The following is a 24035-nucleotide window of genomic DNA, read 5'->3' as shown; positions in this document are numbered from 1 at the left end:
CTTGTACCCAGGATGGGTAAGCCACGATGTCTGAAACCACGCCTCGCAGGAATAATCTCTCATGTAGCTACCGTCTCGTCTGGTGCTTACGCACATGTACTTTTCTGCCTGGTAGACCCGGTCCTTCCTGGTCCCACAGGGCAGCATATCACAAAAATTCAGCTCAAAGATACTTTCTATCCCTCGACAGTACCTTAACGAGACCTGACCTGTTGTTGTTGGTTTAGGCGGTGGGTACCTGGCGATGTTGTCTCCCGCTCCTTCTTGGAACAGGACTACCAGAAGGAATCCTACCAGGTACTTTCCCAAGGGCACGCTGTGGCCCATCGTCTTGGGATGAGGAGTGTTTGTCCTTGGCTTGGAGTGCAGCTAGGTCGGTCAGGGTCTCAGTCCACGATCTGCCAGGAGTATCTGCTTTGCGGCACCGGCTCAGGTGGTGCCACTGGGCCCCACGTCGGTCCTCTACAGAAACAGAAAAGGGTTTGGCCAAGAATACCTTGTATGGCCCCTTCCACCGGTCTTCTAGGTCTTTCGATGGTGTTTTTTCACCCAGATCCACTCGCCAGGTGTCACCGACGTTGGTGAAGGATTCTCTGGATCGGACGGCTTCTGGTCTGTGATCTGTCTTGCTACACAACTTTCAATCTTTGATTTAATATTCACACTACATCCCTCCTTGCGCATTGCTTCAGCCATGCGCATTAAAATTAACCAATCCTAACCATTTCTTATTTTGGTATTTTGGACCTCGTCAGGTCTGTTGAACTATGCATTTCTACCGCTTGTCCTCAGGATCCTCTATTGGGGGGGACTCCTCTATTGGAGGTTATCCCAGAACTCTTCTAATAAGAATCCCCAGGCCTGGATAACCCCGGATTTCTGTGGACGAGCGGTATGCACGCTATGGACAACTTTAAAGGCTAACCGTTCATGATGTGGAGTCTAGCTATTTTAAGATCACTGTGTAATTGCCGTACAGGGATCTGGTTGATGCAAGACCTCTGGGTTGGTGCCCTTTTGTAGGCTTCTAGTTTCTGGAATCCGGCTTTCCTAATTGTCGAATACAAGATAATGCATTCATATTGTGGTACGATATTATATCTATTGCAATCGCTCCAACGGAAGCAATAGTTGACCTTTGAACATTTCACGCAGTGTTTATTCGTATGTAGTAGCTGATTATAGCAGAATTTAAGCCATGTACATTTAATATTCGCAAAAAACGTATTGTAATTGTGTCTACCGCAGTTGAGCTAACTCCCTCCTTGGGCACCGTTTAAAACCATGTGCACCATTTATTAATTCAACATATTATTCTAGCAGTTGAACCCCGTGTCTATTTGAACCAGCCTGGTTCTCTACCTGTCTTGCTATACAAAACGCATGTATAATAGACAGAAGTGCTCAGCAACCTGAAAAAATAATTACTGTCAGTGTTTGGCATTCGTTCTTATACTGCCATTTCCTGGAGAGAGAAAGAATTAAGATCAATGCAGAGAAGTAAAAAGATGAGTGTTTGGCAACTATAATGCTTGTGTTGCCACCTCCTAAAGAGAAAAGAGAATTAATATTTTATGCACAGAAGTAAAATGATGATGATGGGCAACTGATCGTTGCCTTCCTGATTAGAAAAGAGAATATTTGTAGTAATGTTAACGATTAAAATGATGAATGTCGGGCATCCATTACTGCTCGGGTTGCCAAGGTCTGACGAGAAAAGAGAACAAATTTATTACAAATGCAAGAGATCGGCTACTTGGAAAGTTGGGGGGACGTCTAGTTGGGACTAATAATAGTTATATACTTGTGGTACATTTGGAGATGTTGAGATGTAATTGGGAATAATCTCGTGTTAACGAGTAGGCGGCACTACCAAGAACTACAAATATGGCTGCGGTGCATACTACATACGTATCAGCCGACTACAGAAACTTCTGAGTTCTATCTGTCCGGCTGAACACTGTGGTACCTTATGGCATAAGGCTACCACTTAACCGCATTTTGCGCTCTCAGTACACTTTCTCCGCGCTGTGTGTACATGTATATATAAAAGTTATCGTTGTTAAAAATAGCGACACAGAGAGAGATGTGTCGTGGGAGAGGCTGGGGGGTGGTCTATATGATGAGGGTTTAGAGGGAGGAAGATTGGTGGTGGGGGATGGGGTTCATTAAGACAGTGGAGGAGGAGATTGGAACTCTCGTTAATGTTCTTTTGTGGCTCGATCTTCACAGAGACCGATAGTGGAGGACCTTACCTCGCACCCATAACCATGAACAATCGTTAACTACAAGTACTCAAAACGATGCCAGTGGGGCATTAAAGACAAATCTATTCTGTGGGGGGGGGTGGGAGATAGGGACTAAAGGATGGGGAAGGAATTTAAAGGGTGTGGTAGGGCCTACCTTTAGACAGGCAGGCAGACAGAGAGAAAGAGCGAGGAATTGGGAGTTACAAGATTGTACAACGTTAATTACTCTTCAATATTCCGTATTGAATCTGTGGAACAACCTTCCTGGTTGCCCAAAAGCAATATGTCTGTACAAACAAAGTGGAGAGAGAGTGAGTGAGTGAGTGAGTGAGTGAGTGAGGAAGAGGAAGAGAGAGCGAGAGAGATCTGCTATTCCAGGTCAGAGGTCATGCAGTCTTAACAAAAGACTGACCATTCAGACCCTACTGACTTGCAGGAGAGAGAGAGAGAGAGATGAGAGGGTGAGAGAGAGAGAGTGGGGGGGGAGAGGGAGAGAGGGGGAGAGAGAGAGAGAGAGATCTGCTTTTGTCCCAGGTCAGAGATCATGCAGTCTTAACAAAAGACCTACCATTGCAGACCCTACCTATTTGCAGAAGAGAGAGAGTGAGTGAGTGAGTATCAAAGTGAGTGAGTGAGTGAGTGAGAGAGAGAGAGAGAGAGGAAGAGGAAGAGGGAGCGGGGGAGAGAGAGCGAGAGAGATCTGCTATTGTCCAGGTCAGAGGTCATGCAGTCTTAACAAAAGACAGACCATTCAGACCCTACTGACTTGTAGGAGAGAGAGAGATGAGAGAGATGAGAGGGTGAGAGAGAGGGGGGGGGAGAGGGAGAGAGGGGGAGAGGGGGAGAGAGAGAGAGACAGATCTGCTTTTGTCCCAGGTCAGAGATCATGCAGTCTTAACAAAAGACTTACCATTGCAGACCCTACCTATTTGCAGAAGAGAGAGAGAGAGTGAGTGAGTATCAAAGTGAGTGAGTGAGTGAGTGAGGAAGAGGAAGAGGGAGCGGGGGAGAGAGAGCGAGAGAGATCTGCTATTCCAGGTCAGAGGTCATGCAGTCTTAACAAAAGACTGACCATTCAGACCCTACTGACTTGCAGGAGAGAGAGAGAGAGAGAGATGAGAGAGATGAGAGGGTGAGAGAGAGAGAGTGGGGGGGAGAGGGAGAGAGGGGGAGAGAGAGAGAGAGAGAGATCTGCTTTTGTCCCAGGTCAGAGATCATGCAGTCTTAACAAAAGACTTACCATTGCAGACCCTACCTATTTGCAGAAGAGAGAGAGTGAGTGAGTGAGTATCAAAGTGAGTGAGTGAGTGAGAGAGAGAGAGAGAGAGATCTGCTTTTGTCCCAGGTCAGAGATCATGCAGTCTTAACAAAAGACTTACCATTGCAGACCCTACCTATTTGCAGAAGAGAGAGAGTGAGTGAGTGAGTATCAAAGTGAGTGAGTGAGTGAGAGAGAGAGAGAGAGAGAGAGAGAGAGAGGAAGAGGAAGAGGGAGCGGGGGAGAGAGAGCGAGAGAGATCTGCTATTGTCCAGGTCAGAGGTCATGCAGTCTTAACAAAAGACTGACCATTCAGACCCTACTGACTTGTAGGAGAGAGAGAGATGAGAGAGATGAGAGGGTGAGAGAGAGGGGGGGGAGAGGGAGAGAGGGGGAGAGAGAGAGAGACAGAGATCTGCTTTTGTCCCAGGTCAGAGATCATGCAGTCTTAACAAAAGACTTACCATTGCAGACCCTACCTATTTGCAGAAGAGAGAGAGTGAGTGAGTGAGTATCAAAGTGAGTGAGTGAGTGAGTGAGTGAGTGAGAGAGAGAGGAAGAGGAAGAGGGAGCGGGGGAGAGAGCGAGAGAGACAGTGAGTGAGTGAGAGAGAGGGGGAGGTTAGGTGGGGGTGGGGGTCGCGGCACAGGGGCTGCGAAGTACTAAGAGTGTTTGGGTTTTTCGGAATTCACAACTTATTTATCGATAAAGAAACTTTTCTTGATTTCTATCTGAACGACAAAAGGCTGTGATAACCTATTACTATATCCAACACTTAAATGACCAAGCACACACTATTCGCACGTCGTGCTGTGAGTGTACCCGTCAATAAACAGTATTCAATGGGATGGGGACAGGGATCTGCAACAGGACCTGCGGAGAGGGTGGAGATAAGGTGGAGAAGTGAAAAAATAAAGGGGGGTGGGGGGCTTTTACTCCAGGACCTGCGGAGAGAGATGAAAGGGGTGTGAAGGGGGTTTACAATAGGATGTGGGGACAAGGACAGAAGGGTGGGGAGGGGGGGGTGAGTTTACGATAGGATATGGGATATTAAGACAAAGGGATGGGGAGAGGGGGGTGAGTTTACGATAGGATATGGGATATTGGGATAAAAGGATGGGGAGGGGAGGGTGGTCTGACGACCGGATCTTTAGAGACAGGGACAGAAGGGTTTGGGGTTATCAAAGGGGTTTTCTAGGGTATGGGAGAAAAAGTACAACAACTATTCGAGTTGTTCCAGTCCTACCGGACTGCGCAACCAGGCCACAAGATAGCACCGGCACCGAGAGATAGAGATCTGCTTTTGCCTAGGTCAGAGGTTATGCAGTCTTAACAAAAGACTGACCATTCATCCCCTACCGACTTGCAAGAGAGAGAGAGAGAGAGAGAGAGAGAGAGAGAGAGAGAGAGAGAGAGAGAGAGAGAGAGAGAGAGAGAGAGAGAGAGAGAGAGAGAGAGAGAGAGAGAGAGAGAGAGAGAGAGAGAGAGAGAGGAGGGGGAGGGGGGGGGGGGGGAGAGAGAGAGAGAGAGAGGAGGGGGGGGGGGAGAGGGGGAGAGAGAGATAGGATGTAACACTTAAGTTGAGCCCCCCGTTGCTTTAGAGAAATGGCGTCTATTTCAAAAAAGGAGTTCGACTATAACGACTGATGGTATGAACAAAGGAAACGCACGGTTCCAAGACGCGAGGTCCCCTTAAATCGTACACCACGTGGTACATCCAAAGGGCTGTAGAGACAAACTAGTTTTGACCCAGGTAGCTCTAGTCAAAAGCATGTATTGGATCTCTATAAGAAGTAAGAGATTCCTGCAAGTTTGTCCCCACGGCGGGTTAGCGAGGCGCTTGATAGCAGATGGGTTATTACTGCGTAAGTCCACCTCTACGGCTGCGTTCTATACTAACCAAAATTGCACATGAGATGTTACATGAACCGGGCTGTGAGGAATCAATTCGATTTGAATTCCTTGGCTAACTACGGCCAAGCTTCCGGTTTAATATGCAACTAAGCTAGATTAACGTTAAAAACCTGACCTTTCCTCACCCCGCCGTAAGAGTTCAGAAGTTTATGGTCGGTAATAAATATACCTTATGGTGGTCCGGTTTAACTTCGGCGCTTCACCAAATAAATAACATTTAACCACAGGTGATATGTCTCCCACGTTGGTACGAACATTTAGATCTAATCAGGATTGCATATAGTCTATCTACAAACCCATATAAAACACACTCCTAGCCCTTATACTTCGTGAGCTCGTTATTTAATTTCAATCTGTTAGCTTATTCTAGGCCGTTTGTAACCGGCTGTATGAATTTAAACCAGTCCGAGATTACACGTCCCCGCAGCCTGACGGATGCAGTACAAGCTATTCACCTAATGTTACTAATCTAACTATACAGAGTTTAGTCATTGACAACAGGTTCTGTTTACCTTTGTTGTGGCGCCTGTAAGTAGCTTGTACTGCTTTCCGAACGGCCTCGCGGTCGCCAGTCTCGGTCCGGACTTTCCACGAACGTCGGGGTCAACCAATTATCATGTTCTTCAAGGAAAGAGGGGTCGAATCCAAAGGAATAGCTTTAAAGATACTTTATTTGTATAAAGTATTTTCGGTATGGTAAACTGATGCTCTGAAGATAAGAGAGATTGAAGATGTGCCTTAGCACGTGCGAGAGTGTTCTCCTAGCTGGTCTAAGACTTTAGCCCACGAATGTCCTAGCGCTGCCTGGAGAGTTCTACCTGTCTCCACGATGTGGAGGCTTTCTTATCGACTCGGAGGACCGGAAGACTTGCAGAAAACCGGTGGGACGTAATCCTCGGTTTTCCTCGCTTGGTCTGTGGTGCTGCCCTCTGTGGATAAAGTATCTATTGCAGCCTTCAGTAAGGCTCCCCTTGTGGCTATGTATGGTATTTACGGCTAATATGTTTGGTCTTCATTAGGTCTATGTGTGGGTAGCTTAGATTCTTAAAATACGTAACACTACGAAGTGGTAAGGTTAGATGAACAGTATTGGACATTATGTTGTCTGTTTGTGTTGAAGGAGGACATTGCGGATATCAGGGCCTACTTTTCCACAACAAAATGGAACCGCCTCTGTATGGCAGAGAAAAAAAGATTCCTGCAGATCAAGGAAAACCATTTGGTTATGTCGTCTCTTGGTAAACCACTCATACTTAAATACTATTTTACTGAGTACATTAATAAACATACAGACACAGGTGGTGCTGCTGTACACATCACTGCTTCTTTTGTGTGTGTGTGTGTGTGTTTCTGTGTGTGTGTGTGTGTGTGTGTGTGTGTGTGTGTGTGTGTGTGTGTGTGTGTGTGTGTGTGTGTGTGTCAGGCCTGTCCTTTGTGGCTCCAGCCTTCATGAGGAGAGAGAAGCCCGGCCAGGTGAGAGTCTGCTCACCTGAAGAGACGGACTATGAGGAGGAGCAGCTCTGGACCTCTGGATTGACCGGTGCAAAGACATTTACAAGACATTTCTGGAAGGAGTAATGTGCAGTGAACATTATCCCTTTCAAAGCCCTGAAGATACATTAGCCTGCAAATACTGCTTAATCATTTGACCAAAGATATAGCAACAAAAAGGGGTTTTATTGATTTAAAGGGATTTTATTGCATCTGAAAAAAGGAAAACCTGTACTAAACATATTTAACAATAGGTTGTACCTCATAGTAAATTAGCAGGTTATATTACCCATTTTAGTCAGTTAGTTGAAGTGAGTCGTTTATATACTACTTTATAGTCAGTTAGTAGGAGTTAGTAGCATACATCCTTACTTACAGTTAGTCAGATATAGTATGTAAGTTAGGTTTTATACTTCATTGGTCGTTAGTAGCTTATACTACCTTTTTAGTCATTTAGTAGTGAGTAGGATACTTCCTTACTTAGAGTCAGTAAGTAGTTATTTGGTTAAATATTAATTTATCGTAAGTCAGAAAGTTAAATACTACCTTATAGTAAGTTAATAGTAATAGGTTTTATACTGCCTCGTTGTTAATAGCTTCTAAGCTACCTTTAAGTCAGTTAGTCATAGTTAATATAGTACATCCTTACATATGGTCTGTTTGTTGTAGTTAATAGGTCACATCCTAACTCATATAGTCAGTTGTAATAGTTAGCAGGTTACATCCTAACCTAAAGCCAGTTATGTCAGCAGGTGCTCGAGTGTGGAAGCCACCAACAGTCAGACAGGGGTCTCTACAACAGCCCAGTACGTCAGATGCAGTGTCTGTACAGGTATAAAACAGCACACATCACCTTCAGCAGCCTTACCATGTCCTGTCCTCTATGGTACGAGACCTGCTTCATGTCTGTGTGACAGCAGACTCATGGATCAAGGGTATTAATGACACCAGCACGATGTATAACCTTAGACGTATTGTTGCTAGGAGGTAAGGTACCTACTAGGGGTGTACGGTATAAACGGTGCTGAACGTTTACCGGTGTGAATTTGCGCTACGGTATGGATTTTGACGTTACCGTGAGACCGGTGTGACCGGTAGACAATGTTGTGTGTAACGCGTAACAAAGTAAGTAATGCGTTAATACAGTTCCCTGACTACTTTTTCATGTAAAAAGTAAAGTTACGAGCAACTACTGAAAATATGGTAACGAAACATAGTTCCTTTTTCAATTCGGCACCACGTTACTTTTCCCAAGGACAGATTGACAGCGATACTGCCTTCTCAGGCCGTATGCTATTGCGCAAGCACGCAGGCGCGCAGCAAGCGCTCCTGCGTTGCGCAATAGTCCCTTCACAAGCTCTCATTCCACAATGTACGAGACAGACGCTGGTAGCGGGAAGCCGTCTCTGATATCAGACATTGCTTCTCAGGCATTTTGAAAGCCAGTCCTTAACACAAAATGCCAGTGGTGGAACGAGATGACAAACGTTGTCACTGTTTACCTGTCTAAGGACATGGTTCCCTTTCAAAATGTCGATAGAAAGGGCTTTAAAGAGATGGTCAAAACACTCGATCCCAGGTACGCGTTACATGCCCGCACACACTTCAGCCAAATTGAGATGCCAAAACTATACGGCAAGGTCCACAAGCAAGTGGAGAAACAAATCCATACTATTAATCATTAGTGTTTTTCAGAGATGGAAGTAACTTTAATTTAATTTTTTTGATGTGGTTTTGATGCCTTTCCAGTATTTTTCCCCCTTCAGAGGCATTTATATCGAAATTAGAAGATACAATTAACATACAGTGATATAATACCGTTACCGTCTATTCCTCAAATCTTACCGTGATATAGGGCTGGGCGATATTGCAAAAAATATTATCACGATTTTTTTTTTCGATATCGATATTAAAGGGACTCCTACCTTTGTTGCATTTGAGAATTACAGCACATTCAAATCATCCCGCCTTCCTCCAATGCCCCACCCCCTCGTTCCCATCCGCGGTCTTTTATTTAAGAAACTTTATTTACACAAGCAGACTTACAACCTACTGCCTCCGCGCACGCACGTGAGTTTTTGTTTACCGAAGCAATGGAATCGGATTCAGAAGCACCGGTAAGTTATATACATTTACATACACATATATATTCAGTTCAATGGTTATTTGCACCATTTATTTGCTTTATTCTTTTAGTTGTCATACATTTTTTTGTAGAATTCGTTGTATTTTCTTGCAAACACTGTACGGCTAACGTTATCTAACGTTATAGCGGCCTTATAATAAGCAGTCTCAGCTGTTTTGTTTTCAGTGTAACGTCGGTTACGGTTTTGTCTGCTAACGGCCAGCGGTGGTTAACTTTATCACTCTGTTCAAAAAAGTATTCTTCAATGTCGAAAGCTCGAACTTTATAATAAATAGACATTGTGGGACCCTGGGGAGTTCTCCACAGCAAGAGTAATAACACACTGCCCTAATTATGTAGAAAGGTTGGCAGAGATAATGGAAACACATTTTGCTATGCTTTCGATCTTGAATGTTAGCTTCATCAGCATACTGTAATGGGAAATATTGCATTATGATCTCAAATGATAGAATGCTTATATCTGCAATTGGAAACATTGTAACATTGCAAACTGCTGCTGTTTCTAACATTGTCTGCATTTTAGAAATCTCCCCTCTTCACGTAGCCTACTATGTGGATTCACACCTACAACCAGCCTATTGACTTCAGACTGTCTCCCCCTCTCCCCACCCCCCATCATCAGACTCGACACAGCTTATGTTGTCTGAATATCACGAATCTCACTACAATAATTTCACAGAGATATGATTTATAGTAAAATTAAAATATGCAAAACATGTATTTTCAGAAAGTGTTCCTATGTCTCTCTTCACCCTGATATTGTTATAAAGTAAAACATGTTCTGTCTTTGTTTTTACATGTTGGTGCTTCTAGGACGACAGTGTAGTAGATCCTGACTACAGCATTGAAGTTTACACAGAGGAAGATGATATTGATATTGATGACGATGATGATGACGATTCTCCAGGCGAAGACACCTCAAGGAAGAAAGCAAGGACTGAAAGTGGAGGCAGAGGAAACCATGGCAGGGGAATGAAAGGCAGGGGCTGTGGTTTTCCACAACACAAAAAAAAACCAAACACATCAGGCCAACAAGTTGTGGAGGCAGAGGAAACGAGCAGAGGAGCCAGAAAAAGAACAGGCCCTTCTAGAGGCAGCCGAGGCAGAGGCAGGGGGGGCCGTGGTGTGACACAGGGTGGAGAGGACTGTGATGAGGAGAGACCAGGAACCAGCAGAGATGTTCCTAGCAGAGCAAGAAGAAGAGCAAGAGGTCGCCGGGGACGTGGACCTGCTGTTCTTACTCATGATGATCTACTAAGAGTTCAGCAATTTCAGCAGGAGAGGATTGCCGCTGAGCAGGTAAAGCGGCACCATATTAGTATTTTCTTATTATTATCGTCTTTGGATTAGATGTCCAGCAGCCAATATTTCTATTTGTTTTAAAAATTATGACCTCTGCAACATCTATTGACATGAAAATATCTACTATTTCAGGCTAGAATTCAAGCTCTAGACATCACACAGTCTCATGAGCTGCTTCTGACCTGCCTGGAAAGGGACCCAAGCATGCTGTTTGACCTGATGGCACACTCACAGGTTCAGGATGATTCCCAAATTATTCGAACACCCGGGCAACCAGAGTGGTGTGTCTGTGGCAGATGCAGGCAGATGATTAGAGACATTGAGAAGGTGTGCTGCCGACAAACGCTGGAAAATTGCATCTCTGTCCTGCCTCACATGGATGCCTTCATCTTGCAGCCGGGGGTCCTCCGCATGGCTAGACGCATCTGGAATGACTCCCGAGCATTAGATGATGCACAAACACCGGGGGAAAGCCACAGGCAGTTCCGCTTTTCTGCATATAGACAGTATATAATTTGGCAGTATGGTCAACTTGGACAAGGCCACAGAGTTGTCATACCAAGTTGCTGTGTTTGGAGAATACGGGAAACATACCCAGACCCCAATGGGATCTACAAAGGTTTTATCCCTAGCCGAAATGGTATGGATGAGGAATAGACTCCAGCCCAGTGTACCCTGCCCTGTGAATTATGTACATGGTACTGTCTTATTACTGTATATTTTGGCCATAGTTAGTGACCCATGTTTCTAAATTAAAAATACATATTTACTCTGTTGTGTTGATTTACATCTGTGAAATTCCAATTATAGTCAATTTTCAAGTCAATTCAGTTTAAAAATGTCGAACTGCCATTTCCTTTACTTACATCATGTTTTTCTTATGCTTTGGTTACACTATGCAGAAAATCACACGACTTATTGCTGCTCCTGCGCTTCGTTCCCACCATTACATCTGATTTGCAGAAAGTCTTTAATATTATAAGTTAGTGTATTCTAGTTAGTGTATATATAGGAAGTGTATTCTTTGAATTTCAACTGAATGCTTACAGAATGCCTTAGTTTAATTTCTCCACATATTCTGTATGAACTTCAGAATCAATTTGATTTTATGAAACAAAGTTTTAATGTTTAAAAATCTTACTGAGGGAATTCAGTGATCCCAAAAACACACATCTTACATTATGGAAACCAATGACATAAGTCTACATTTTCAAAATATTGCTTTATATCCGGAGTTCTCTGGTAGTCCTTGCAGACAAGACGGCAGGTTTGATGCCAGGACAAGCCCTGGTTGGTGCAGATCGTCTTCTACTTTTGCGGGAGTGGTTCACCTTGACAGAGAGTAATAAAAATCAAAATGTAACATTGGACAAAATTGCAAAGTTAGGTATTACTAGCCAGATAAAAAGATTTAACTTTATCTTCCATCGATTATGCGTTTATGGACAATCTAACAGGTAACATATAAGGAGAAGTTATGCTCCTTCTCCAATGAGAGATGTTATTAAAAAAAACAGTAGGTGTCACAATCACATGTCAACTCACCACGACCTCTGCTGCGTTGAGTCTCCAAAATTTGTTCCGTTGATGGTGCAGGGACACCACTGAGAGTCCCAAGTCGTCGGGGGTCATCTGGTCTCATCGCTCTTTTCCGAGGCATGCCCCTCCCTGCCGCCAACTGGTCCAACTTGCAGCGTAGGATGGCACACTGGAGGTCTTTTATGTACTCATAACTCTTCTTGACCTTCTTTATGTACAGACAGAAGCCACCGCTTTTTTTGTTGTACATTTTGTGGTAGCTGACAGGACACAAAAAGTACAGTTACCAACAAATAAAAATGTGGTAAGTTGATATGAGATGTGTTTCACTTTATAAGGAGAATAAACAAAAGATAGACTATCAAAGAACAATATAGTATATAAAGGGTGTATTTTGAATTCCTCAAATAAATGTTCAAACAGACTTCAGACTTGACCTCATTGTCGTTGTACCCTCCACAACCATGTCACGCCCAGTGGGGAAAAAAGTCATTATGACATGAGGTGGTAGGCCCTGTCAGCGGTCAACCGACTTTTTAGAGTGCAGCACAGACACAGTACTTCGGCATGACCAGTAGGTTGGTGGGCCCCTATAATGTGGTCAAGCTAAAAATCTGACAACACACACTACTAGGGGTTATACCTTCCACAAATGCAATTGCACAGCTGTGCAATCTTATTTATTGCAAATTACACTTATAAGTGACTGCTGTAAAGGTTTTTGCTTTGCTATGATTTTTTTGACCAGCACCCAATTACACACCAAATCTACTAATTATCTGTTCACGGGGGAGTCAGAATTATGATTTTTTGTGTTTTAAACATCAACATACCTGTATTTGCCATCTGCCTTCACATAGTAGGGTCGGCTGCAGTGTTCATTGTAGTCGAGGGCAGCTAAAAGTGTTCGGGCCGCATACACAGGTGGTACGAAGGCGATTCGTTTTGATGCGTACATCAGAAGGTGTGCATGGAAACACTCCAGGGCACCAGTGGATCTGGCATCAGAGAGGGAGGAAAAATTAAAGATATGATTGGTTACATAACTTCAGCAAAAACAATTATTACTAAATAGTAATGTAGTTTCAATCTATTATCCCAAAGTACACAAGAGCTGCATTTCTTGTCATTCTGTAGAAGGCCATTATGTATGTACTGTACAATAATAAATGTTACTAGTACAACACATCTAAACAAAAGCTTATTATATTGAAGGCTGACTCATTACCTAAAGGTCAAGTACTTTGGAATCGTCTTTGACCACCTCTCATCCATGATCAGTTCTGTGATTTTGCGGTGTGCAGTGCTTCCCTTTGGAATAAGCTCCTTGTTGCCATTTTCCTCCAATGGGCCATGGTAACAGCCGCCAAGTCCCCACTGGTGTTCTCCGGTGACATGGTGTAGCAATCCTGTCCACATGTCCTGAATAGGCAATTCAGATGAATATGAAAAAAAAATTGTTATAATGTATAATTTCAATACATTGACAATACACTTACTTATAGAAATTACAGTGAAAAACATACCCAGAAATCCTCCACTGTATTTGCTGCCTTGCAGCAGTACCAAAAGTGGTTGCAGATATCCTTCTTCCAGACAAGTAATAGTGAACAGCCTTTTTGGAGGCCGGCCTAAATTGAAAAAAAGAGAATGATTCTGCTTCAGAATGATAACTAACAAATATATGACATTTCTAAAATATTTTTTGAAAACAAATACAGTAATCCATCTTTACATAGCAGTAACTTACAGCATGGATTTTTTTGCCAAGATTCTTGGCTCCGTGCCACATATCCAGCGTGTGCTTGACGCCACTGTCCTTGTACAGCCCTTTGTTTTTGTCTGGAAAATAATGATTACAAAAATACACAGTATAATATCTCAGTATAATTGCCAACTGTTTTGTTGTTATTGTTTTTCTTCCAATAATTCTTAAAATCATACATTGTTTTTCCAAACCCAATTAGATGCATCTACAGAAGCACTTACTGAATAGGGCCGATATTTGGCTGTGTGCATCAGTGCAGAACTCAATGACATCAAGATCTTGCTTCAGCGTGTCTAATGTCTCTATAAAGGCCACCTTCTCCATGTTGGTCGATTTCCGCGAAGTCTCACGCTTGTCCACATTCACCACGTTGATTATTTGTCTTGTGGCATTGTCCATGGCAGTGTACGTACAGTACTGGGCGCAGAATCCTGGACTGTCCATCCTTCCATCTCCTTAAAATACAGACGACAAAACAGAATATGATGATAAATAAGTTTGTGGTGCCAGAACATGCATGAAAATGTGGATGCGTCTTGCATAATTGTTTATGTTCTTAGTTTACTATGGGTGTGTTGATGTATGTGTGTGTGTCGGTGAAACTAACCGAGAGCAACAGTTGGTCCTAATGTCTTCACATTGGCAATCACTTTGGCTCTTCTCGCATTCCAGAACGCCTTTATAGTGTCCACACAGTAGTTGTCTTGGATGCCCGCAAAGTATCTCATTGATCATCCCCATATTCATGAAGTTGAAAAGCATTTTCACCTTTGTGTAGTTGTTGCCTGTGAGCAAAATGTTGGTGGCCATTAGAAAGTCTCCTAACTGACTGCCAAATTTTAAAGTTGGTTGGGAAGACCACCGCCACACGATATGACCTTGAGGACACAGCTGAAAAAGGGGCAGGAGAAAACACATGGAAAAAATGTAATAAGTGAAGTAATATAAAACAATGATAATATTTTGTATTAAAAACGAAATTACATGTGCTACCAAAACATGACTTACCCATTCAATGACGGCAGCTGTGACCCTTGACTTGATGTTAATCTCAAAAGGTCCTTTTGCCTGACATTGTTTTTGGGTGATGGGGTCCTTCCCATTACAAGAATCTATTGGCAAAGCAACAAACTCACAAAGCTGCCTCAGACAGTCATGGTAAGCAATAGAAGCCGGTTTGCCAATTATATCATCTTCCACCTTAACAGTTATCTCTGATCTATTTGGTTGCCTTCTTTGCTTTTTTTGGGGAAGATGTTGTGTCTCTTGCTCTTGCTCCAGCACAGAGAGATCTTCTTCATGATCATCTTGATCTGTGTCGTCTCCCGTGTCATGCACAGTGTCTTCCATGGTGACTGATGGACATTCTTCAAGGATGAACCCAGTATTCAGAGATCTGCCTTTGCTGTAAAAATGAAAGAATATTTCTATAGTGTTTCAAATTATTATTAATACTAATAATCATAAGCGAAATATAAAATCAGGTAAAAAAATGTCAAAACAGGTTGGTTATGAAGATTGATAATAACCATACCACACACGAAAAAGTGGCACGTAATCTGGGTCGTCGCTGTCATTGCAGTCAGAGTCTTCCTCTACAGTGTCCTCCTCTTCCAACAGCAAATCTGATTGCGCCTCCATGTCTGGATGCCAAGAAGGATCGTATTCGTCCTCATCGTGGTCAATGCTGATGACAGACAACCCCAGCTAGTTACATTATGTTACATACACAGAATTTACAGAAATAATAACCCATAAAATATCATGAAAAGTCTCATCTTATGTCCTTGAAAACACTTACATAGAGTTTGTTATATCATTAAATGCGTCCTCATTGATGTCACCCAATCTTTCATCTGCTGATGTAACACTGCATTTAGGAAATCAGAAAGAAAGTCAGTATTACATAATTATACATTTGGATGAGTGAATAAAAGGACTCTTCACTTTAAAAATATGTTATTGTTAAACATTTGACAAGTAAAACCTAGGTACCACTGTACCTTGCTTGTATTGTGAGAAGTGAGGTCTCAGCCGAGTAGCTGTCCAAACCCTCCACTCCATGAACAGAGAAATCCTCCTCTCTACAGATGTATACATGAAATAAATAATGGGCATTTTTCACAACATTAGATAAGTTGCTGCCACACAGCACATGAGTAGAGACGACTTATAGTGTTCTGGAAACATCAGTTACATTTCTCATGTTCTGATGGGGTAGGGAAACGGTATAGCATCAGCTCTAGGTTTGATTTCACACCAATAACGTATCACTTTTAACAATGTACTTGTTCATGCCATCGCAAAACACAACGCATGTGTGATCCACGTTGATGGGCAAACGATAACATTAACAAACAAGGCTTACCGTTCTGAAAAAGATTCGGCAATGGTGGACAATGGTGGCGGAGGAGGCCTCTTGAAACCATGTTTTACTGGCGTCGACGTTGTTTTTCCGTAACTAAAACACAAACATGCACATGCAGTGCACACACAAATATTAACGTGAGTGGGCGGGTTGTACCAGCAGAAAGTTAAAATATGATAAACTGTACCTTGTACTGAACATGGAAACAGCGACAAACACAGATATGATATGACTTACACCTATGATTTACACACACATGGACAGTTAGCACCCTGCTAACTGCTGCCTTCGGTGTATGAATGTGTGTGTGAATGAGCCAAAACAATTTAAAGCACACTAGTACTGTGTAAAACGGTGAGGAAGACTATAAGTGGAGAATATTTCTTTATTTCCCGAGCAAACTGCTTAAGTAGCTGGAGCTAACGGTAGGTCCGTTAGCATTATGCTAAACGTGATTCCGGTAAGTGTCTGCAACAAATAGTCAATCGTAAGGTTATATGATGTTTTTGGTTATGTTATGCAAAATAAAAGTACCTTTCCAGCAGAAACTCCGCGACCATTTCATCCGATTTTAGCTCTGGCTGCAGCTTCATCAGTTCCCTCCATTGCTCAAAAGCAGAGCCGATGTTTACTCGACGTTTTCCTCTTGCAGTATCGAGTTCTTTTTTTCGGGTGACCATCTCTGCTAAACTTTTGTTTTTCCCCCTGGGAGCGGTTGTTTCAGTACGTGGTGTACCACTTTGGTCCGCCATCATCAGCCGCTACTCGCTACTGACTGCCGTGGAATCAAAACAAACCCTCTATTTGAGGACGCGCCTTGATGACGCGGGCCCGAATGCGCCACAAGAAGCAGACGGAAAACCGCGAAAAACCTGCATGTCCATCTAGCAAACAGACAGGTCTGTCGGCCAATAAGATCCTTCGGTCCGAAGAATCTTATTGGTTGAAGTTTTCACTAAATATTATGAGGGTGAAATAATTGTTTGTTTTTACTCCTGGTGGGTCTGTCTTGCATTTTAGAGTGTTATTACCTTATTAATACCAATTTAATCTTATCCAAAAAAAGTGTAAAAATGCAACAAAGGTAAGAGTCCCTTTAATCACGATATATAATATAAAAAAAAAAAATATATATTTTTTTTCTTTTCTCTTATTTTCATTGTTGTTGATAGGCTGTGTGTGTGTGTGTGTGTGTGTGTGTGTGTGTGTGTGTGTGTGTGTGTGTGTGTGTGTGTGTGTGTGTGTGTGTGTGTGTGTGTGTGTGTGTGTGTGTGTGTGTGTGTGTGTGTGTGTGTGTGCACCAGGTAATGGGCGTGTACTTAGGCATTAACCGCAAAACTGCGATCTGACTATTTTGTTTATTTCTGCCGCATTGGCTGTCAGGTAAATCCACATCAGAAATGTTGTTTAAAAAAAAACAAACCTTTTTTTCATATCGAGCATTTATGTCTAATGCTTATCGCCGTAATCGACGTGAGATTTATCGCGATTAATAATCGTTATCGCCCAGCCCTACCGTGATGTACATTTTAGTCCATACCGTACAGCCCTAGCACCTACCCACATTAAAAAAACTGGGAGTACTCCTAACTAGACGTTCTGTCTGTCAGAGTCTCTCAGGGCGGGGGTGGAGTGACCAGGAGGTCTCTGGAGGGACCACTCCTTCTCATCCAGAGATCGACCCCCCCGGAGGAGGAGTAGAGAGGGGCTCTGCAGTCCAGGAGGAGGTCTCCTTGGGTTAGCTCTGATCCCACCACTGCTTCACTGCAATAACACCTTTTTGTGCACGTATAGTCTGTAACTGTGTGTGTGTGTGTGTGTGTGTGTGTGTGTGTGTGTGTGTGTGTGTGTGTGTGTGTGTGTGTGTGTGTGTGTGTGTGTGTGTGTGTGTGTGTGTGTGTGTGTGTCAGTTCTCCATGAACATTTGCAGGGCTCAAGTGTTTATTCAAGAGAGATGAACCTGAGAAATGTTCTCAGAGTTAACTACCAAGAACCGGAAGTACCTAAGGATGACGACTACTTCTGTAAGAGGGCTCTCTGTCTCTGTCTCTGTCTCTCTCTCTGTCTGTGTCTCTGTCTCTGTCTCTGTCTCTGTCTGTGTCTCTGTCTCTGTCTCTGTCTCTGTCTCTCTCTCTGTCTCTGTCTCTGTCTCTCTCTCCCCACCTCTTTTTCCCCACCTCTTTTTCATTCACAAACCAATTTTTAATCTTCCTGTTTCTGTCTATTTAATATAGATTTGTAGCTGAAGCTCTTTTGGACATAATAAATAAATGAACTTTCTCCAGTCTGTGATGAGTGTAGGACTTTCTTCCTCGAAGAGTGCGAGGTCCACGGTCCTATCGTCTTCGTGGCTGATCGATCGCCCCGTTGCTGTCGGAGAGAAAGACAGAGCCAAGAAGACGCTGCCCGCTGGGTTTGAGGTATATGTCGTACTTTAACACAACAAAGTTCTCCCCGTCCAATGAGACGGTATAACATTCATTGTTTAATACATTTCCCAGCTAATGTATATAAAAACAGTAATGTGAACAGTTATATTGCCAAAGCAGATGGATATACTGTATCTCTCCCCCAATGGTTCTTCTTCCTGAATCGTGCTTTCCGTCTATCTCTCCCTCTCTCCCCCCATTTCCCTCTATCTGCCTCTCTTTGTGACTCCCTCTCTGAACTCCCCCCCTGTCCCAACCCCCTCTTTCCTTTCCTCCCTCCCTCTTCCTGTCTAAATCTCTCTTTCTCACTTGTTTCCCAACTACTCATCTCCATTCATTTCTTATCATATCTTATCTTCCTCTCCCCCCCCTCCATCTCACCACCTCTCTTCCTCTCTCCATTCCTCTCACCTCTCTGTGTCTCTCCCTGCCTCATTCTCTCTACATCTCTCTTCTCCATGTGTCTCCATCTCGCTCTCCTCTACCTCTCTTGTATTCTATCTCTCCTCCCTCCTCCACCTCTCCCTCCCTCTATGTATTCCTCTCACTCTACGACTCTCCTCCTCTCTCCGTCTCTGTCTCATGTGGGGTAGATCAGAGATTCTGGGATCCCTGGGGCCGGTCTAGGGGTGTTTTACTGTGGAGACGGTGGCCTTCCCATTGGAACACACTTTGGACCCTACGAAGGACACAGGACCGATGAAGAGGGAGCCCTAGAGTGGATACTCCTGGGAGGTCAGTGTGTTTGTATTCATTTATTTTGATCTAGTCTTGTATGTGTGCTTTTGTGTTTATTGGATGGCATAGAGTCTGATTAACACATTTCTCCAGATCTACTAGAGCAGACACAGTGATTACATTGATGCAAAGAGAGAGACACTTTCTAACTGGATGAGGTAGGACCCTATTCACTTTTATACCATCTACTGCATGAATAATGTTCACAATTTTCTTACTTACATTACTTGATTGATAACATTTATATTTCTCCATGTCTGTTATCTGATTAGATCCACAATATTTTCTGTGTTGCTATGACATATGCAGAAGATACACTGTAAAGGTGTGTTGACGTACCTGTCTGTGTGTTAGGTACGTCAATTGTGCTCGTAATGAAGAGGAACAGAACCTAATAGCGTTTCAGCACAAAGGAGGGATTCTGTATCGCTCCTGTGGCCTCGTGACTTCAGGAGCAGAGCTCTTGGTCTGGTATGGGGACGAATACGCCAGACATCTGGGAATCGGATTTGATCGACTGTGGAACAACAAGAGCTCTACTAAGGTCTGCCTTTCTGTCAGGGTTTGGTTTCTATGCGGCACTTCATGACCACATCTCTCATTTTAATTCAAAAGAGCTTGGACAATAAACATCTACATTAACAAAGCAGTCAAGAAATTATACAGGAAATAGTAAAGTTTTAACATAAATTTCAATATAATAAACAAAAGATGACAACATAATAGGAAATATATTCTCACTTGGAAAAATGTCTAAATGAAAAATATACAGTACCATGGAGGTTTCAAAAAAACAATCCAATTATACAAATTCAGGTATGCTTGATTAGGATGTGCAGCCTTATCAAGCCCCAAAGCCTAAAGCACCTGACTCTGGCCAGATGAGGCTGCTTAAACCAGCCATCAGCAGCACTCTCAAAAATAAAATACATATGACTCCCTCCTTATCCTAGGAGGGAGATCCCAGCTGACACCAGCACAGGCTTTCCCCTGTCCCGAGTGTCCGTACTCCTACACGTCTCAGATCTTCCTCCACAAACACATGAAGAGGAGCCACGGCGACCTGTACGGCCGACTGCTGAGGAGTGGAGAAATCAAGGTGGAGCCTAGTCTCCTCCCATACGTCGCAGCCTCCTATCAAGAACCAATCGGAGCCTCCCCGGGAACCGTCCAAAGCACGAGCCAGATTCCAGCAGAAGGAGCCGGACGCCACAGATGTGAGAAGTGCAGTAAAACCTTTAGTCGCTCTGATAGTCTGAAGAGACACCAGCGCATCCACACGGGAGAGAAACCATACCACTGTAAACAGTGTGGGGAAACATTTAGTCTATCTGGTGAACTGAAGAGACACCAGCGCATCCACACAGGAGAGAAACCATACCAATGTAAACAGTGTGGGAAAACATTTAGACAGTCTGGTCATCTGACTGTACACCAGCGCATCCACACAGGAGAGAAACCATACCAATGTAAACAGTGTGGGAAAACATTTAGTCAGTCTGGTGATCTGAAGAAACACCAGCGCATCCACACGGGAGAGAAACCATACCACTGTCAACAGTGTGGGGAAACATTTAGTCTATCTGGTGATCTGAAGAAACACCAACGCATCCACACAGGAGAGAAACCATACCACTGTAAACAGTGTGGGAAAACATTTAGTCAATCTGGTCGTCTCAAGCGTCACACACAACTTCACAGAGGAGTCTCCACCCAAACAACCATGTGAAGAAACTAAATGGTTCCCAGACATCTGTTATTCAGATCTAATCGAACATGGTCCTTGCTGTTATATGTTAAAAGGGCACATGAACGGTTAATTGTTTATCTTATCAACTTTATGTATTTATTTATATTCATGTCTGTATGAGTGAAGGTTTTTACCCGAAAAATAGTTTGAGAGAGATAATGTTAACTGAATTATTCTCTGACGTCATTGTTATATTTATTACATTTGTATGTATTTATTTATTTATCCTGTAGAAATTCAAATAAAATCAGATATGCAGTGTTGAGATGTCTGGTTTTGTCTGGATAGAATAGATGCAGTCCAACATGTTGGTGAATTATATTTGATATGCTGTTATGTATAACGTAGAATTCAAAGGATGAGCTGAGGTCCCGTTACTGACCACCAGAGGGAACCACAGCTCCACGAAGATGTTCCCCTTCCCCGGATTCAGTGACATTTTGAATTAATTATTGATAATTATGTTTCAATCTTCCAATAATAATTACTATTCACCGTCCTTCAATGGAAGTGAGAAAAAAAAGGATGTCTGATTTAAACCGTTGAAGAGGCCTGTGATTTGGTAGGCTAATACAGTGAACAAATGATAGATATATCAACCAGTGGCGGTGGGTCAATAGAGGGCGCTAGGGCGCCGCCCCTCCGTGAAATATTCACTTCAATATACAAAGCTGCAAACTTGTCGCTTTTCTGCGACAATCGCCGTTTTCTTGGTCTATTTGGTCATTCACGTGAATCGTGCAGAACCGGAGAGTTTTGTTTTTTGGGGGGGGGGGGGGGGGTCCAGAATTGCGAAAAATTATAAGTATAAAAAAAACATACAAACTGGTAAGCTTTTCCCACCATCGTATTGGTTTAAATTTAAATAAGCCATTTTTTTAAGCCAATCGTGAAAAGGCCGACAGTCGGCTGACTGGATCTGGCACTCAAATTGTCTTGACCCCGGTGGAGGAGCTGTTAATAAACATAAAATCAGGGCGCCCTGGCATGGAGGGGGTACCTGGAGGTAGCCCATGGAAAGCCAAGAAGGCCACAATCCGGCCCTAGAATGGCGCGGTAAAAGTGCAAAACCGCACGGAAACCGTACGGATTCCGTGCGGTTTGGCAAGAATTCCGTACGGAAACCGTATGGATTCCGTACGGTTTTGAATGACTAATAGCCGCGGCTATTAGTCATTCACTCCGGCTATTAGTCATTCACTCCGGCTATTAGTTATTCACTCCGGCTATTAGGTATGCAGAACGAGCCCCTCCCTCTTCTTTGCTTGACCACTAAGTTTGAAGGCTGTCTAACCAATCAGTGAAGAGAAATACCAGACTAAAGTAACGCATTGTCGAGACTAGAGCTGCAGTGCCTCCATGTTTCGCCGTAACATAAAGCTGTGTTGTCTTTACTAGTTTCACTGCAATGTAATGACCACCACTAGCTAGTGGAAAATACATTTGTGTCTAGTACAGTGTTATGTTAGGCTATAATTGTGATGGCAAAATGTGCGAAATAGCCGTCAATATTCGGGGGTGTCCACATCCCTCGATTGTTGCGTGTCCCCCGATCTAAATGTTCTCAATATGGCATTTCACTATTATATATATATTCCGTTGCGTGGCTGTCCTGGGAGAGCCATATACGCAGCGTGACTATGACTTTCCGAGCGGATCACGGGGGGCTCTTCAATCATTTATTGAGGGGGGACCGACCAGAGAGTTCTGTACCCTCCTCATCCACCAAATACAGAACTTCTTTATATCTGAAGGTCCTGAGGGCAACACAACCCTGGCCCTGAACAGTGTTGGTAAGCTTTGAATTTAATTTATGGTATTGGGCGTTGCAATTTAGAGTTTTTAACATGCATTTAAAATGAGCAACAAACTTTAATAACCTTGTGCTTTTCCCCTTATCACAGCATTGCAGAAAGGACAGTACAGGCTGGTGGGGAAGATGATTGCCCTCTGCCTGGTGCAGGGGCAGGTCTCTCCGAGATTCCTATCACAGCGCCTCTACAGACAGGTTTGTAAGCTGTCCCCTCTTCCTGCCACTTTGGAAGAGGTGACAGATTACAATTTGAGGACCAAGCTCCAAAAGGCAAGTAAATGGTTAATGTTAATTGAAACCACTTTTTGGAGAAGTGTTTTTGTGTCAAGATACTGTGTGGTGTGCTCTATAGTGTACTGATGTTGAATTTCAATGTATGATTTATGTCATACACATATGTCAATGCATTCTTTACTGTTAGAAGATAATTTGTGCCATGAAAGTGCTTAGAAATCCCAAATAATGATTATTGTTCCTAATGTATGATATTAGATTGCAGATGCCACACATGTGGAAGGTGCCAGGGAGGCTATGGAGGAGGCCACAGACGAGCTCTCCCTCATGGGCTCCTTTCCTTTGTGCGGAGCCTCCCGCATAGGGATGAGCTGCTGGGGGCAGCCCTCAACTTCCTCACAGAGGGCCGTATTTTGACTGCTCTCAATCAGTAAGTGGAGCTGGGAATTGACTATTTAATGGACTGAGACCTTTGTGTTGGAGTGAAAAGTTATCATGTGTTCCAAAATAATCTAAATTTATATTAATTGAAAGGATTCCTTGTCTAATTGATTTTTATCTTCACATTATGTACAATGGAGTAGGCTAGAACAGGCTTCAGAGCAACAGACCTTATATTTTCTATGATCTATTATCTCATTGATTTTACAGATTCAAAGAAGGGTTGGAGACCTTCGGGATTCTAGCTCTTTTGAGGATCCACCATGAGGAGCTCAAGGGGGTCTTCATGGACACACCTGAGCCGCTGCTGGCCTCCCGGTTGGAGTCCACATTCATGACGTCCTACCTGTCTGAGCCGGGCTCCAATCGGAGGAGGAAGGAGGCCAGGACCCTTATATATTGGAGGGACTGGCTGATCGAGGTGGAGGGTAAGGAAGTGTTTCTATCTACAACCCTTATCTATCTAATTGTTCTTTGTTAATATATGCTTATTCTGAATTTGATGCACAATTCAAAACAGGGGACCACCAAAGAGGAAAGCTGTAGAATGCTCAAAAAACAACAATGTTCAACTGTTTCAACATTAGTAACTGGT

The 24035-nt window shown here is 43.2% G+C and overlaps 5 protein-coding genes across 8 annotated transcripts; 3 read left to right on the top strand and 2 right to left on the bottom strand.

Annotated features, from left to right (window-relative positions):
• The first annotated feature begins 6525 nt into the window (after window positions 1–6525).
• On the top strand, window positions 6526–19641 carry LOC130378931 (histone-lysine N-methyltransferase PRDM9-like). The gene is made up of 9 exons (XM_056585530.1): window positions 6526–6659; window positions 6845–6961; window positions 7665–7744; window positions 17646–17772; window positions 18013–18059; window positions 18321–18455; window positions 19058–19199; window positions 19296–19360; window positions 19557–19641. Exons 1-8 carry the CDS (start codon window positions 6599–6601, stop codon window positions 19316–19318), a joined length of 732 nt encoding a protein of 243 aa, XP_056441505.1. The 5' UTR covers window positions 6526–6598; the 3' UTR covers window positions 19319–19360; window positions 19557–19641.
• LOC130378930 (P2X purinoceptor 7-like) lies at window positions 9716–11216 on the top strand. The gene is made up of 2 exons (XM_056585528.1): window positions 9716–10357; window positions 10493–11216. Exons 1-2 carry the CDS (start codon window positions 10031–10033, stop codon window positions 11015–11017), a joined length of 852 nt encoding a protein of 283 aa, XP_056441503.1. The 5' UTR covers window positions 9716–10030; the 3' UTR covers window positions 11018–11216.
• On the bottom strand, window positions 11510–14875 carry LOC130378929 (uncharacterized). Of its 2 annotated transcripts, XM_056585527.1 has the most exons (9): window positions 14676–14874; window positions 14275–14558; window positions 13889–14122; window positions 13650–13741; window positions 13426–13530; window positions 13128–13321; window positions 12733–12897; window positions 11906–12159; window positions 11510–11691 (listed from the first exon to the last, which is right to left on the bottom strand). In XM_056585527.1, exons 2-9 carry the CDS (start codon window positions 14393–14395, stop codon window positions 11669–11671), a joined length of 1188 nt encoding a protein of 395 aa, XP_056441502.1. In that variant the 5' UTR covers window positions 14396–14558; window positions 14676–14874; the 3' UTR covers window positions 11510–11668. The 2 variants fall into 2 exon arrangements, with proteins under 2 accessions (XP_056441502.1, XP_056441501.1); XM_056585526.1 differs by having other exon boundaries at window positions 11510–12159; window positions 14676–14875.
• Window positions 14884–17129, bottom strand: LOC130378933 (uncharacterized). Of its 3 annotated transcripts, none has more exons than XR_008895008.1 (5): window positions 16570–17129; window positions 16036–16128; window positions 15671–15751; window positions 15202–15537; window positions 14884–15072 (listed from the first exon to the last, which is right to left on the bottom strand). XR_008895008.1 is itself a non-coding variant. In XM_056585532.1 (5 exons), exons 1-5 carry the CDS (start codon window positions 16788–16790, stop codon window positions 15177–15179), a joined length of 642 nt encoding a protein of 213 aa, XP_056441507.1. In that variant the 5' UTR covers window positions 16791–17129; the 3' UTR covers window positions 15104–15176. The 3 variants fall into 3 exon arrangements, 1 of the variants encoding a protein (XP_056441507.1); XR_008895007.1 differs by lacking the exon at window positions 16570–17129 and having other exon boundaries at window positions 15202–15354; window positions 15469–15537; window positions 16036–16547; XM_056585532.1 differs by lacking the exon at window positions 14884–15072 and having other exon boundaries at window positions 15104–15354; window positions 15469–15537.
• A 14-nt stretch (window positions 19642–19655) lies between the features above and the next one.
• Window positions 19656–21671, top strand: LOC130378932 (zinc finger protein 3-like). The gene is made up of 2 exons (XM_056585531.1): window positions 19656–19746; window positions 20156–21671. The coding sequence occupies exon 2, from the start codon at window positions 20245–20247 to the stop codon at window positions 20929–20931; it is 687 nt and encodes a 228-aa protein (XP_056441506.1). The 5' UTR covers window positions 19656–19746; window positions 20156–20244; the 3' UTR covers window positions 20932–21671.
• Window positions 21672–24035: the final 2364 nt, after the last annotated feature.

The sequence above is a fragment of the Gadus chalcogrammus genome, unplaced genomic scaffold (genome assembly GCF_026213295.1).
Source record: "Gadus chalcogrammus isolate NIFS_2021 unplaced genomic scaffold, NIFS_Gcha_1.0 GACHA118, whole genome shotgun sequence".
Lineage (NCBI taxonomy): Eukaryota > Metazoa > Chordata > Actinopteri > Gadiformes > Gadidae > Gadus > Gadus chalcogrammus.
The sequence above is the reverse complement of the archived record's forward strand: the minus strand, read 5'-3'. Positions and strand labels throughout refer to the sequence as shown.

Excerpts from the sequence above, each read along its gene's own strand:
- LOC130378931 (XM_056585530.1), top strand. The coding sequence starts at position 6,599 with ATGGCAGAGAAAAAAAGATTCCTGCAGATCAAGGAAAACCATTTGGTT. Across the intron at positions 6,962-7,664 it reads CTGGACCTCTGGATTGACCG|GTGCTCGAGTGTGGAAGCCA; the intron begins GTGCAAAGACAT and ends TTATGTCAGCAG. Across the intron at positions 7,745-17,645 it reads CAGATGCAGTGTCTGTACAG|AGTCTCTCAGGGCGGGGGTG; the intron begins GTATAAAACAGC and ends TCTGTCTGTCAG.
- LOC130378932 (XM_056585531.1), top strand. The coding sequence starts at position 20,245 with ATGAAGAGGAGCCACGGCGACCTGTACGGCCGACTGCTGAGGAGTGGA.
- LOC130378930 (XM_056585528.1), top strand. The coding sequence starts at position 10,031 with ATGAAAGGCAGGGGCTGTGGTTTTCCACAACACAAAAAAAAACCAAAC. Across the intron at positions 10,358-10,492 it reads AGAGGATTGCCGCTGAGCAG|GCTAGAATTCAAGCTCTAGA; the intron begins GTAAAGCGGCAC and ends CTACTATTTCAG.
- LOC130378933 (XM_056585532.1), bottom strand. The coding sequence starts at position 16,790 with ATGATGGCGGACCAAAGTGGTACACCACGTACTGAAACAACCGCTCCC. Across the intron at positions 15,538-15,670 it reads CTTCTCACAATACAAGCAAG|TGTTACATCAGCAGATGAAA; the intron begins GTACAGTGGTAC and ends TCCTAAATGCAG. Across the intron at positions 15,355-15,468 it reads AATGATATAACAAACTCTAT|CATTGACCACGATGAGGACG; the intron begins GTAAGTGTTTTC and ends GTCTGTCATCAG.
- LOC130378929 (XM_056585526.1), bottom strand. The coding sequence starts at position 14,395 with ATGAGATACTTTGCGGGCATCCAAGACAACTACTGTGTGGACACTATA. Across the intron at positions 14,123-14,274 it reads AGGACCAACTGTTGCTCTCG|GAGATGGAAGGATGGACAGT; the intron begins GTTAGTTTCACC and ends CTGTATTTTAAG. Across the intron at positions 12,160-12,732 it reads AAGGCAGATGGCAAATACAG|CTACCACAAAATGTACAACA; the intron begins GTATGTTGATGT and ends GTGTCCTGTCAG.